The sequence below is a fragment of the Diceros bicornis genome, chromosome 25 (genome assembly GCF_020826845.1).
Source record: "Diceros bicornis minor isolate mBicDic1 chromosome 25, mDicBic1.mat.cur, whole genome shotgun sequence".
NCBI classification, from domain to species: Eukaryota; Metazoa; Chordata; class Mammalia; order Perissodactyla; family Rhinocerotidae; genus Diceros; species Diceros bicornis.
In genome coordinates, this window is record NC_080764.1 from 8,071,156 (window position 1) to 8,086,289 (window position 15,134).

At 52.2% G+C, this 15,134-nt stretch overlaps 1 protein-coding gene across 2 annotated transcripts; it reads left to right on the plus strand.

The window, feature by feature from the left end:
• The first annotated feature begins 6,321 nt into the window (after positions 1–6,321).
• On the plus strand, positions 6,322–11,970 carry LOC131421541 (cytochrome P450 2D14-like). 2 transcript variants are annotated; one of them, XM_058568231.1, is made up of 9 exons: positions 6,322–6,619; positions 7,331–7,502; positions 8,134–8,286; positions 8,357–8,517; positions 8,870–9,046; positions 9,225–9,366; positions 9,595–9,782; positions 10,248–10,389; positions 10,480–11,970. In XM_058568231.1, exons 1-9 carry the CDS (start codon positions 6,431–6,433, stop codon positions 10,656–10,658), a joined length of 1,503 nt encoding a protein of 500 aa, XP_058424214.1. In that variant the 5' UTR covers positions 6,322–6,430; the 3' UTR covers positions 10,659–11,970. The 2 variants fall into 2 exon arrangements, with proteins under 2 accessions (XP_058424214.1, XP_058424213.1); XM_058568230.1 differs by lacking the exons at positions 6,322–6,619; positions 7,331–7,502 and having other exon boundaries at positions 7,865–8,286; positions 10,287–10,389; positions 10,480–11,967.
• Positions 11,971–15,134: the final 3,164 nt, after the last annotated feature.

Consider the following 15,134-nt stretch of genomic DNA (forward strand, 5'->3'; position numbering starts at 1 on the left):
AACCTAAAGACTTGCAGAGTTATAAAGGAGGAGGACAACTACTCTGCTTTAGGAATTCAAGTAGCATCAGTCAGCTCAACACCAATGCTCGAGGTAGAGGAAAACAAGAAACGTCTTTAAAATTCTTCAGGAAATTTATTTCTAATCTAGAATTCTATACCGAGCTGAACTATTAGTCAAGTATGTATGCAGACATTTGAGACATCTAAGATCTCATAAACACCCCTCAGGAGAGCAGTGATATCAGCAAAAAATGGCAGATCTCTGAAAATTGGCCACTCCAGAAGACCAATGAAAAGACTGACAAAATTATCAGTTACTTTTTCAGAAGTCTTGGAATAAATGAAGAGCTCACAGCTACTCAGGAGCATTTTTTTCCAAGACAAATGGCTGAATATCAGAATGAACCGCAAACTCTGTGGCATTTCCACTTCCCTGGTCCTATCCTCCACGGTCCAGCTCAGCAGTAGCCTTGAAAATAACCGCCCACATTCCTAGGGAAGCCTCCTGAGGGAGCACAGGACAGGGAACATTTTCAAAGCTTCATTCCCAAAGAATTGTCACTATTTCCATGGCTGAGAGTTCCCTAGAAGACCCCGTGTGCAGGGCTGTCTGTGTGAGCTGAGAGCTCTCCTTGTGCAAACAGCCTTTTCTCAGGAGAGTTTGTTGAAGGTAATCAGAGGCCACTGTTGAAAACCAAAGCTGCCAGAGCAGTGGATAACAGTTGGGGCAAATGATAAACAAACCACACAGGTTAAAGAGGAGGTTGGGGCATGAAGTGTCCACAGGGGCTTTGAAAAGCTCTGACTGATTCCTGGGAATCTAAGAGGCCATGTATGTGTGTAGGGCTGTGTGCAGCCATGTGCATGCTCAGGAAAGATCTGGGGGAGCCCTTAGCTCTCACCTCTGACTGACCTTAAGGTTCTGTGGAAACAGGAAGTGGAGGCTGAAGGAAAGTTGTAAACTCTAAATTCAATGTCCGGCTGAGTGTTGAACATATGTCACAACACACACACACACACACAGACACACACACACACACCAGCACACATCTGTGCAGCAAAGACTGGGAGAGTGATTGGTTCCAGACATTTAAGGAAATCTCTAACCAATCATTAGCTGACCACCAGCTAACTGAGTAGAGACTGCACTGGCCACACACAACAAGGAATAGAGACTTTCTATATTTAGTTCAGAAACATCACTAAGCAAAGAAACAACTACAATGGCAACAAACCACCACCACAACAAACCCTGGGGAGCAAAGAGAATCTGATTTCCTGAGTTGCCACAGTATCTTATTTAAATATCCAGTTTTCAACAAAAAATTACATGACATGCAAAGGAAGAAGAAAGGATGGTCCATACACAGGAAAAAGGCCATCAATGGAAACCGTCCCTGATGGTGGAGTTGCTGGACAAAGACTGCATATCAGCTAATTCAGTATGTTCACAGGACTAAGAGAAACCATGTCTAAAGAACTAAAGGAGAGTAGGAAAATGATCTCTCACCAATAAAGAATATGTGAAATGAGACAGAAATCATAAAAAGGACCTAGGTAGAAATTCTGGATATGAACAGTATAATAGATAGGGAAGTTCACTGCAGGAACTCAAGAGCAGATTTGAACATGAAGAAGAAAAATCAGTGAACATGAGGACAGTCAGCTGAGCTGATCCAGGCTGAGGAACAGAAACAAGGATGAAGAAGAATGAGCAGAGATTCAGAAACCTGTGGGGCACCATCAAGGATACCACACACACGTTAACGGGAGTCCTAAGAGAAGAAGAGAGAGATAAAGGACTAGAAGGAATATTTGAAGCAATATTGAAAATGGAATACCCCCAAAATTTGATGAAAAACATTAATCTATACATCCAAGAAGCTCAGTGAACTCCAAGTAGGATAAAATCAGAGACCTACACCTACACACATCACAAGAAAACCATCAAAAGACAAAGAGAGCTGCTTTCTTGCTTTGAAAGCAGCAAGAAAGATGTGAGATGCTCCTCAATCAGGGACAAAGGATCCGTCGTCAATAACATTGACATATTTCTAGTCAGATTTCTTTCTGGCCATTAAGGCCAGAAAGCAGAGGGATAATAATATCCCTCAGGAAGTGACTGGCGGATGTCACAATCTTGAGAAAGAGCCTCTGGGCTCCACCAGTTGTTCAGTCAGTGTAACTTTAAATTCCCAACACCCAGATTTAAACTTGCCACACCTACACCACCGCCTAGCAATCAGGGCTGTGCTGCAGGCCAGGTGAGGACCCTGAGCCATGCAGGGCACAGCCTCCACCAGAAGAGGTCCCGCCCAGACATCCAGGGGCCTCGCTGAGAGCCAGGGTACTTGGTGCTGGGTGTGTGTGTGTGTGTGTGTGAGAATTTGTGCACGTTGAGTTGAAGCGTGTGTTTTGTCTGAGTGTGGGTGGTTCTGTGCGTGAATAAATTTCTCTGTCGTGGTTCTTTGTGTGTGTGGTGAGTCTGTGTGTCTGTGTGTGTCTGCACGTGTGAGCGTGAGGGTAAATGCGGAAGCCCATTCCCACGGACCATCTCTGGGAGGCGGGCCCTGCCCAGCTCCCCCTCCCTCTCGTGTTCCCTCCTCGGCTGCTGCCTCCTGCGCCCCCCGGCGCCCGCGTACGGAACTGCAGCCGCGGCCGCCCTGCCGGGGCCTCCACCTGGATCCTAGCGCTGCGCTGGGCGGGTCGGCACTGCCAGTCAGGTGAGGCGGCCAGGCCCCCGGCCCCACAAGCTGCACGCAGCTTCCACTCTTCCTTTCTGTCCCCAGGGAGGAGCAGGAATTGCGGGATTTCCTCCGCGGGCGCTGCACACCGCGGGTGGGGGTGGGGCCGGGGGCGCGGGGGCGGGAGGGGCGAGCAAAATGCCACCAACTTTCCCAGGTCACCGGCTGGGGCTCCAGCTCCCTACCTGCTTTCTAGAGCTCTCTCCTAGGGTTTGCCCCGCATGCGTTGGGGACTCAGGGACGGGCACTTCCTGGTCCGCCATCGTGCTGACGTCACCCCTGGAGTCTAACTCTCAGGCCACAGTGTCTAGAGGACCCGTCCTTGCTCGGTGAACACTTGTGACACCCGCGGTCCGTGGGGACGCTCACCCCTCCACTCCAGCGGCTTCACCAGAGCAGAAGCCCAGCGAGGGCGGGCTGAGTGTGTCTCTAAATGAGAAATCTCAGTAACTTACATGTAGAGCTGCAGCTCAGAGCCTGACTTTTGAGATGGACCCGAATGCTGCTCTTTGACTTTGACCTCCTGACATGTCCCCTGAGACTCAGTCTCCTCCATGCCTTGGGGACCCTGAAGCCACCTGCCCTACAGGGCTGTGGGGAGGACACGTGGAGTGAGCAGCAGTGCCTGGCACGCCAGTCCCTGCTCAATGGAAGCTGCAATTCCACAATGATTGCAGCAGGCCATCAGCCTGACGATTTTACTGTGTGCTCATTGTACTCACGAGGTTTCCTCAAGGCCCCTGGTCCTGGAGAACACGCCCCTAGTATCGGGGCTGGGGGTGAGGGGGTCTGCCTGAATTACAGGCGTGTCTGTCCCTGCCCTTCATATCCTCATTAGAGTGACTGCTTGGGAGGGCCTGACACATCCAAAACAAAGGGTGGATAAAGATACTTTATCCAGGGCCACTGTGTGACCAACACTTGGACCATCCTGCCCCCTGCTGATACCACCTGATTCTCTGACAGTCCTGGGTAGAGTTGCTGCCCACAGAACAGGACATTCAACTGAGGGCAATGAGAGGCCACAGGCTGGATCTGGAAAGTCCCCACCGTGCCCATGAGTCTTGCTCTCCTGGTCTGTTGAGTGGCCTCCAAGCTAGTCTTCCTGCCTCCTGGAGGACCAGAGACCCCAGCTGCCTCCAGCCCAGTCCTCGGCCAGATTTGCAAAGCTGCCTCCGTCCCTCTGCCCCTCACCCTCCTGCACAGGACTTTGCAGTGCCCCTTTGGGCCCATTGCCAGGTAATCTTGGCTTGCAGTGCCAGGCCAGCCAAAGTCCTCCAGGAAGTCTTCCCAGAAAGACCAGCTCCAGCCTGTGGCAGTGTCCCCACCACTCTCAAAGCAGTCCCCGCACTGCTAGCTGGGCCTATCAGCTCTCTGTCTTCCCCCTCCTCCTCTTGGTGATGAGCCCCTTGGAGGAGGGGCCCGCCATCCTCTTCCAGCCAGGCTGCGAGTGCCCAGCCCAGCACCCAGCACATGGTCCTTCCAGCGGGGGTGGAGCAGAAGTCAAGGCCTGAGCAAGGCACAATGCAGGGAATGCTGGGTAAACCGAGGAAGGCCCATTGAGCCCCAGCACCCTACACCCTCTGGCCCCAGGTCTGGCAGGAGAGTGGGGATGTGGGAATTCAGAAGGGGAGGAGCAGCTTTCAGTCAAGCAGGAATTGCAAATCTTGAAAACCAATACCAAGAGCCCACAGCACGTGGAAGGCATCTCTGGGTGGCCATCTCTGAGTGGGGGATGTCCAGAGGCACCCTGGGAAGAAGCTAGTCCTCTTACTGTTGGGGAGTGAGAGAGGGAAAGAATTGCAGGACACAGGGCGGGGAGTGCCTCCTGCAGGCCCTGCTTCAGCTGGGGAGAGAATACTCCAGCTGTTTCCAGGATGAGAGCTTATTTCACATACCCCTGGGCTGGGTGAGGGGGCCTGACCCCTACCCAGGAAATGCCCCTTCCCCACCCTCTGGGCTCCTGCCCCTTCCCGTATGAGTCGGTTTTGGGCTCAGAGTCCTCATCAGCTTCACTCATTTAAAAACTCAGCCTCAAATACCACCCATTAACGTGTTGAAGGAGGAGAGTCTGAGGTCAGTGGCAGCGACCCTGCCCTGGCACGGCGTGTTGCCTCCCCTGCATGGAGGCTGAGTGAGAGGCTGAGTAACAGGGAGGGCCTGGTAGTCATAATTCCAGCCAGACAGTGGCACGCCCCAGCATCTGGAAAGATGCTGAGGTTTGCATCTTTCCTTGAGGGACCACAGAGTCAGGGTGGAAGGGATGGGGCTGGAGCAGGGGGGACCTGGCCGAGGGAGAGGGAGGAGGCCAGCAAAGGGGGAGGCCCGAGAATCCATTCCTTGTGGTCCTCAGCAGACCTGTTGGGGTGTAAAGAAATTATGTTGTCCCCACTTTGTTTCCATCCCCTTGTCTTCTAGAAAGAGTTTGAGCAGCTGATGTTCAAGGACAAATGACAATGAGGAGGAGGAAGCAGGCCCCCTCCTCTGGGGACAGAGTCACATCCTATGCTAAGGCACCCTAGTACTCTGAGCTTCCTCGCAGGTCAGTCAACAGGGGCGAGTGCCCACCCCACATTTCTCCAAGACAGGAAAGTGGACACAAGCATGAGGAGATTCATCACCTGGGTGGCCTCAAGAGCTAGGAGGTCAAAGGCCCAGTTTGTAACACACTTAGGAAGGGTCTCCTGGTCTTTTAACTGGTTGTTGTGTCACTTGGGAGCTCTGAGAACAACCCTGCTGCCTCCCCACGCAGATTCAAAGGTGGGTCAGCCACGACTAGTTGGAAACTGAGGAAACTGAGTCACGCGCCAGCCCGGTGAGGCGCCAGCATCACTGCCTGTAGCCTCCAGGGAAGGGGAGGGGGAGGTCACCTCCAGGCAACCACTGGGAACAGGGGCCCTGGTGCTGGGTCTGCGTGTGTGTGTGTGTGTGTGTGTTAGTGTGTGTATGCGGTACATGTATGAATGTGTGTGTATGTGGTTTTGTGTGTGGGTAAAGGTGTGTGTGCATGTGCTGTGTGTCAGTCTGTGAGTAGGTGGGTAGTGTCTGAATGTGTGTGTGATTTGTGTCTGTGCATACTGAGTGTACTAGTGTGAAATGAGCGATACGGAGAACTTCATCCCTCCTCCCACTCCCCCTCCCCTCATCCCTCTGAGCCTAGTGCCCTCCCTGAGAGTGCCAGTACAAACCTGGGAGGTGAAGGTCAGTCAGGAGGAGGCAGGTGAGACATGGGAAGGCAAGAATGTGTTCTGGGGATAAGGCTGTGACCACATTAGGGAGTGTGAGCCTGATATGACAGGTGGGGGCAGGATCAAGTCCGAAGACCCCTGGTTCTTCCTCGGACCTGTAAAATGGTGGGGAGTCAGGCTGGGGGTGGGAACTTCCCTTTTCTCTACCCCCCACCCAGAATAAGCAACTGGAGAGGGCAGCAGGCACAGGAATTCTGTGCCACACGTGCAACAGAACTTCCCTGGCCCCTCCCTGCACCCTGTGGTAGCAGAGTCATCTCAACAGGTAGGTTCAGTGTAGAGGGCAAAGGTCAGTCTCAGCTCCTATTAGAAAGAGACCCAGGCTGGTCAAACCCTCAGGGTTGGTGAGAGTGCCCTGCCTGGCCTGGTCCTAGGTTCCTGGTGTGGTGAGGGGTGCCAGTGTGTCCAGAGGAGCCCAGTGCCCACCGAGGCAGCCATGGGGCTGCTGACCGGGGAGACACTGGGGCCCGTGGTCGTGGCCGTGGCCATCTTCCTGCTCCTGGTGGACCTGATGCACCGACGCCAACGCTGGGCCCCACGCTACCCACCAGGCCCCATGCCTCTGCCTGGGCTGGGCAACCAGCTGCAGCTGGACTTCCACGACTTGCTTTCCTGCTTTACTCGGGTAAGGAAGGTGGGGGGTGAGGGGGAACAGAGGGCCTGCGGACCCACTGAACAGCAGACAGTGGGTGGTGGTGAAGCCACGGGCTGGACAGGGAGCTGCGTGGAAAAGTGGAGGCAGATTTGAGAGGCCTCCTGGGGGAGGGCATCTGTGCAGGGCCTGGAGGAGGAGAGTTTGAATTTTCCAATCAAAGGTCAGAGAGGGCCAAGGCCTGGAGGGAGATGAGACTTGGCAGTGGGTTTGGGATCCAGTGGGACAGGGCTTAAGTTATGTGATCCTGAGTCCCTTATGAGGACATCAGGGAGAGACGACTTCAGATTGGGGGAGGGGAATCCAGTCATGAGCCCCATTGACATCTGGAAATCGAGGTTGAGAGGGGACAGTGACCAGGTTCAAATCTTTCGCTGCTGTGAGACCTTGAGCCTCACTGCTCACCACTCTGACCCTCAGTTTCTTCACCTGTAAAATGGGATGCTAACTTGGCCTCCTGACATCTTGTGACCTATGCGAAGACACAGCTGGATGATCTGATCCAACGTGAGGTCCTCAACCGTAGAGGATGTGACCACCAGCATCACAAGGCCAGAGAAAGTCCTCTCACCCACGCACTGTTGGCAGCCCAGAGGTCCCCCCAGGGTCTAGAGCCAGGAGACTGGGTCAGGCAACCTGGGGTGGCGTGAGACTTGTGGAATGCTCTGGACTCTTGGCCTACAGCTGCGAAGCCGCTTCGGGGACGTGTTCAGCCTGCAACTGGCCCGGACGCCTGTGGTCGTAATCAACGGGCTTGCGGCCATGCGCGAGGCGCTGGTGGATCAGAGCGAAGACACCGCCGACCGCCCACCTGTGCCTGTTTTTGAGCACCTGGGATTCGGACCCCATGCGCAAGGCAAGCGGAGGAGGGAAGGATTGCGGCCCAGCGGCGACTTGGCCTGCAGTGACCCGAGACCCGCAGGGCCAAGTGGAGGCGGGGTGGTGGACCTGCAGAGCAGGGAGGAGTCAGCGAATTTGAAGGAGCAACAGGTGGAGGAAGAAGCCTGTGCTAAGGGTGGGGAGGTGGATGCAGGCGATGCGGAGGGCGGGGCCTTACTGGAAGTGGGCGGGGCCTGGCCACTCCGAGCAGGAAGGGGATGTCTGGGTGGCGGGAATGAGGAGGACGGAGTCGGTGTGGGCGGGGGAGGGCGTGGGCCGGGAACCTTCCCTGGACGGAAGGACGTCTCTGTGGGCAGAGCCAAGAGTGGTGCCAAGACCTGCCCCCAGTGCGGAGACCTGGCGAGCAATGTGGGCGGGCAGAGGCTGGGATCTGTCCCCAGCCGGAAGGAGGTGTAAAGTGGGCGGGACTGCAAGGTTTAGAGAATAAGAATACTGTGGGGGATGTAGGGGCGGGACTGTGTGAGCAGGGCTAGGGCGGGGCATGTCACCGGATAGACGGCTGGGTGGGCGAGCCCACAAGCAAGGTGTGCGCGCAGAGGCGGGGCCAGAGCTCACCCGAGCCACAACCACGTCCGCCCCGCCCCCAGGGATCCTCTTTGCCCGCTATGGGCGCGCCTGGCGGGAGCAGCGGCGCTTCTGCGTGTCCACCCTGCGCAACTTCGGCATGGGCAAGAAGTCCCTGGAGCAGTGGGTGACCGAGGAGGCCTCGTGCCTCTGCGCCGCCTTCGCAGACCAGGCCGGTGAGTGCTGGGCTGAGGGACAAGAGACAGGGATGGAGGCGACCCCCTGACCTGCACCGACCCCTCCCAGGACGGCCCTTTAGCCCCAACGCCCTGCTGAATAAAGCGGTGGGCAACGTGATCGCCTCCCTCACCTTTGGGGGCCGCTTCGAGTACAACGACCGGCGCTTCCTCAAGCTATTGGACCTCGCCGATGAACAACTGAAGGAAAATTCTGGCTTTCTGTCCCAGGTACGGGGGAGGAGGGCCCCAAGGAGCCCTGTGGGCAAGCCCCATGGTGGAGACCTCTGCCTGCAATGGGCCTCCGCGGAGGAGGATTTGGATAGAGGGGAGTTGGGTCAGCGGGTCCCTGGAGAGGGCTAAGGAACCTGTACCTCTTTCATTGCAAGCCACCAGAACCCATGAGATGTAGATTTTAGGTTTATACATTTGGGACAAGGCCAGGAGAGAAAGTTGTAGTTGGAACATGGGGAGGAACGAGGTTGATGGTGGGGACACCCAGGGAGGGGCTGGGACCTGATTGGTGGAGGTGAACACCTGAGCACAGGGAGGACCCAGGGCCCCACATCTGTGGCCTGCACAGGTGCTGCATGCCATACCAGTGCTCGTGCACATCCCGGGGCTGGTCGACAAGGCTTTTGCTGCCCAGAGGGCCTTCATGGCCCTGGTGGATGAGCTGGTTGCTGAGAACAGGATGACCCGGGACCCGGCCCAGCCTCCCAGAGACCTGACTGATGCCTTCCTGGACGAGGTGGAGAAGGTGAGCTGCCATGGACGAGGGCAGAGGTTGTGGGTTGGCGGACCTTGAGAGGAGCCGGGCAAGGTGGGGCCTGTGTATCACCCAGTGATCAGGCACCAGGGCTGAATGGGTACAGAGTGGGAGGCCATTTGGGGTTTCCTCCCTCTGCCCCTGAGCCCACCATCTCTGCATGGCCCAGGCCAAGGGGAACCCCGAGAGCAGCTTCAATGATGAGAACCTGCGCCTGGTGGTGACTGATCTGTTCTTTGCCGGGATTGTGACCACCTCGACCACGCTGGCCTGGGCCCTCCTGCTCATGATCCTGCACCCGGATGTGCAGCGTGAGCCCAGCCTAGGGGCCTGGTGGGCTGGGCTGGGGAGGAGAGAGGGACAGGCTGGGGCCCTGAGCTTGGTTGGCCATCTGGAGCTCTGAGCAGAGGCTGGGCCCTGGCTCAGGGGTCCGAGTGACCTCTTCCTCCCCGTGGGCACAGCCCCTACACGGGCGTCAGGAGAATGTCACGGTCCAGCGCCCTGGGTTCTGACCACTGTGGGGACGCTTGTCTGTCCAGGCCGCGTCCAACAGGAGATCGATGAGGTGATAGGGCAGGCACGGCGACCAGAGATGGGGGACCAGGCTCACATGCCCTTCACCATGGCCGTGGTCCATGAGGTGCAGCGCTTTGGAGACATCATCCCACTGGGCTTGCCCCACATGACATCCCGTGACATTGAAGTGCAGGGCTTCCGCATTCCCAAGGTAGGCCTGCGACCCTGCTCACCCCAGTTCAGCTCCGCCTGCCCCCTGGTGGGCTCAGCATGGCCACTGCCAGGTGTGACCAGGACTGGAACCGAAGTCACCTGATCTTCATTTGCACAGGCACCCACTGTCCAGCCTGGGTGGGTGTGGGGAGGAAGCAGAGGCAGGGCTGGCCCTGTCCATGTAGAGCCCGCAGTCTGGGCAGGGGAGGACAAACTAAAATCTGCCACAGTGTGTTGGAGGAGCCATGCATGCCGGGACAGGTGGCACGGAGCGTGCCTATGGGAGGTTATTCTCGTGGCCATTCCATGGGGACAGGGGGTGGTGGGAAGCTCTTGGGCTGAGACTGACATGTAAGTGTCCAGGTGTGTGCCACGCAGAGAGTGTGGCCCATGTGTGTTTGCTGGCAGGGGTCCAGGCACCCCCTCAGCCCACACCCCACCCATGCCAGGCATCTCCTGCCAGGGGACATGGCTTTTCACCAACCTGTCATCAGTGCTGAAGGATGAGACCGTCTGGAAGAAGCCCTTCCGCTTCCACCCCGAGCACTTCCTGGACGCCCAGGGCCGCTTCGTCAAGCAGGAGGCCTTCATGCCCTTCTCAGCAGGTGCCTGTGGGGAGCCTGGCTCGCTGTCCCCTCCTGAGGGAGTCTGGAGCCCAGGCCCCCAGGCTCACTGACCCCCATACCCACCCACAGGCCGCCGCTCGTGCCTCGGGGAGCCCCTGGCCCGCATGGAGCTCTTCCTCTTCTTCACCTGCCTCCTGCAGCGCTTCAGCTTCTCGGTGCCCGCTGGACAGCCCCGCCCCAGCGACCACGGTGTATATGGTGTACTGGTGACCCCCTCCCCCTACCAGCTCTGTGCTGTGCCCCGCTAGAGGGGTCACCAAGTCCCTAACCTGCTCCTGGAGAAGCACTGATATACAATAAACCAGTCTGATGGCTCCAACCTGGCTTGAGTCCCATTCTGGCCCCGTGACCAGGCACAGCCAGTGATTCGGCCTCAGCAGCCTCCCCAGGCCAGCCTCTACCCCTCCCTGACCCAGCCTCACCTGGCATTTAACCCCATTTGAAGATGGGCATACTGAGGCTCAGAAGGGACAGCTTACCCCCTAGTCACACATGGAGACCCAGCACTGGCTGCCCTGGTTGGTGACTAAGTCCATGTAGAAGTCTTGACTCCTGGGTGTCAGGGAGCAGGAGGAGTGTGAATGGGCTTCTGATAGCAATCAGCCCGATCCCTGGCTGGGTGAGCACCCTCAGCTTCAGGGATTCACTATAAGGCCTCACAGGGGTCAGAAAAGCTGTTACACCCACGGTCACAGTCTTTCCAGAGTAATGATCCACATAGAATTAGCAGTGGTCAAAGGCACATAGGTGGAGTTCAGGAAGAACTTCCAGCACAAGCTTCCAGCTGTCTCTCCATAGTATTCCTGCAGACAGTGCTCAGTTCTCCCAGCAATGATGAGTGACTCCGCAGAGAGTATTGCTCACCAGGGAGGCTCACCCGAGTCTGGGTGTCCAGGGATTTTGTTGGGGGTCAGTCACTTTACTGAGAGAGTCATACTGCTGACCTCAGTTACTCAGTCTCCAGCCCCTCTCAAGGTCAAACTGTGTGGCCCAAGGCCCCTGCCATAAATCACATTGCTGGCAGAAACTGTGTGGTGTGACCCCAGGCCCCAAGTACAGAGACACTCTTGTCAGGCAGGTCATCCCAAGGTCGTAGGGGATGTTTCCGTGGAGGTTGTGAAGGGCCAGGCATTTTTGGGGGGATGTGCAAGGGTGGAAAATCCCAGAGCTACTGAGTAAACTTTTTACTGCACAGGCCACGTCCCTGGTTTTTTGCTCCTACAGCAAAATGGTCATATTTGTTTGAGTATCTACTTTTTCTGTGTGTGTGTGTGTGTGAAAATATACGCAACATAAAATTTGCCCTCTTAATCATTTTTGAGTGTACAGTTCAATGCTATTAAGTTCTCATATTGTTGTGCAACCATCACCCCATCCATCTCCAGAACTCTTTTCATCTTACAAAACTGAAACCCTGTCCCCATTAGAGAATAACTCTCCGTGCCTCTCCCTATAGGCCCTGGAAACCACCATTCTACTCTGTATCTCTGTGAATTTGACTTCTATTGGGAACTCATATGAGGGGAATCCTACCGTCTTTGTCTTTTTGTGACTGAGTTACTTCACTTAGCATGATTTCCTCAACGTTCATCTATGTTGTGACATATGTCAGCATTTCCTTCTTTTTTTAGGCTGAATAATACTCCATTGTATGTATAGACCACATTTTGCTCATCCCTTCGTCTGTCTATGGACACTTGGGTTGCTTCTACCTCTCAGCTGTTGTGAACACTGCTGCTGTGAACATGGGGCACAAATATTTCTTTGAGACTCTGCTTTCAATTTGTGGATATATAAGCACTGGACTGTTTTCCACAACAGCTGCACCATTTTACATTTCCACCAGCAGTGCGCAAGGGTTCTGATTCTCCACATCTTTGCCAACACTTGCTATTTTCTGTTTTGATGACAGGAGGCATCCTATGGGTGTGAGGTGGTGTCTCATTGTGGTTTTGATTTGCATTTCCCTAATGATGAGGGATGTGGAGCATCTTTTCATGTGCTTATTGTCCATTTGTAGATCTTCTTTGTAGAAGTGTCTATTCAAGTTCTTTGCCCATTTTAAAATTGATTTGTGTGTTTGCTGTTGTTGTTTTTGATTTTTAGGAGTTCTCTCTATATTCTAGATATTAATCCCTTATCAGATACAGTCATGTGCCGCATAACAACGTGTAGGTACGACTACCACATGTATGCCAGTTGTCCCGTAAGGTTAGTACCATAGAGCCTAGGTGTGTAGTAGGCTATTCCATCTAGTTTTGTGTAAGTACACTCTATTTTGTTCACACAATGACGAAATAGCTTAATGATGTATTTCTTCAAAATGTCTCCCTGTCATTAAGCAACATGACTTTATGTGATGTGAAAATATTTCCTACCATTCTGCAAGTTAACTTTTTCTCTGTTGATAGTATCTTGCTGTGCAATATTTTTTGATTTTTATGAAGTCCACTTCGCCTACCTTTTTTTTTCCTGAGGGAGATTTGCCCTGAGCTAACATCTGTGCCAGTCTTCTCCAATGTTCTCTGTGTGTCGCCACCACAGCATGGCCACCAATGTGTCGTGTAGCTCGGAGCCTGGGACCTCAACCTGGGCCGCTGAAGCAGAGTGCGCCGAACTTAACCACTAGGCCGTGGGGCCAGCTCCTTTTACTTTTTTTTAATGTTGCCTATGCCTTTGGTGTCATATCTAAGAAATACTGCCAAATATAATGTTGAGAACCTTTTGTCCTTTGTCTAAGAAGATTCGCCTAAGAATTTTCTTAGCTTTCTTTTAAGAATTTTCTAGTTTTAGCTCTTACATTTAGGTCTTTTATCCATTTTGAATTAATTTTTGTATATGGTGCTAGGTGAAGGTCCAACTTCATTCTTTTGCATTAAGATTTCCGGATTTCCCAGCAGCATTTATTGAAAAGACTGTCCTTTCCCCCTTGAATAGTCTTGGCACTCGTGTCAAAATCATTTGACTGCACATGAGGGATTGTTTCTGGGCCTTCTATTCTCTTCGTTGGTCTCTATCTCTGTCTTTATGCGGGTACCACAGTGTGGATTACTGTAGCTTTGTAGTAAGTTTTGAAATCAGGAAGTATGAGTTTTATTCTTCTTTTTCAAGATCATTTTGACTATTTGGGGTCGCTTGCGATTCCATATGAATTTCAGGATTGATTTTTCTATTTCTGCAAAACAGTCATTGGAATTTTGATAGGAGTTGTATTAAATCTGGAGATCATATTGAGTCGTCTTGATGTCTTTACAATATTGCTTTCCAATCCATGAACCTAGGATGTCTTTCAATTTACTTGTCTCCTCTTTAATTTCTCTCATCAATGTTTTGTACTTTTCATGGTACAAGTCTTTCACCTCTTTGGTTGAGTTAATTCCTAAGTATTTTATTCTTTTTGATGCTATTGTAAATCAAAATGTTTTCTTAATTTCCTTTTTGCATTGTTCATTGTTAGTGTATAGAAATACAGCTGATTTTTATTTATTTATTTATTTTGGCTGAGGAAGATTCGCCCTGAGCTAACATGTGTGCCAATCTTCCTCTATTTTGTATGTGGGTCGCCACCACAGCATGGCAGCTGACAAGTGGTATAGGTTCGCATCTGGGAACCGAATCCGGGCCGCCAAAGCGGAGTATGCCGAAGATAACCACTAGGCCCCGGGGCCAGCCCACAGCTGATTTTTGTGCATTGATTTTGTATCTTGCTGCTTTGCTGAATTTGTCTAGAAGTTCTAACGTGGTTTTTTGTGGAATCTTTAGGTTTTTCTACATACAAGATCATATCACCTGTGAAGAGACATAATGATATTTCTTCCTTTCCAATTTGGATGCTTTGTATTTCTTTTTCTTTCCTAATTCCCATGGCTAGGACTTCCAGTACTCTGATGAATGGAAGTGGCTAAAGTGACCATCCTTTCTTTTTTCCTGATGTTAAAGGAAAAGATTTCAGTGTTTCACCATTAAGTATGATGCTTACTGTGGGTTTCCTTCTATTCCTAGTTTGTTGAGTGTTTTTAACATGAAAGAGTGTTGAATTTTGTGAAATGCTTTTTCTCCATCAATTGAGATGATTATGTAGTTTTTGTTCTTCCTTCCATTAACATTGTGTATAACATTGGTCAGTTTTCATATGATCAGTCTTTCTTGAATTCTGTTAGTAAACCTCATCTGGTCATAAACCTTTCCAACTTATATAATCCTTTTACTATGCTGCTCAATTTAGTTTGCTAGTATTTTCTTGAGGATTTTTGCATCAATGTTCATGAGGAATATTGGTCAGTAGTTTTCTTTTCTTGTAGTTTCTTTGTCTGGCTTTGAAACCAGAGTAATGCTGGACACAGAATGTGTTAGGAAGTGTTCCCTCCTCTTCCATTTTGTGGAAATGTTTGAGTAGGATATATCTTATTTCTTCTTTAAATGTTGGGTAGAATTCAACAATGAGTCATCAGGTCCAGGGCACTGCTTTCTTCAGAGATTTTGGATTATTCAATCTCCTCATTAATTAAAGTTCTATTCAAATTTTCTCTTTCTTTATTAGTTAGTCTTGGTTAGTTTTGTGTTTGTAGGAATGTGTCCATTTCATCAATAGGTTATTCAATTTGTTGGCGTACATCTGTTCACAGTACTCTCTTATAATGCTTTTTCTTTGTGTAGAATCAGTAGTAATGTTCCCACTTTCATTTCTGATGTTACTAGTTTGAGTCTTCTCTCTTTTTTCTTAG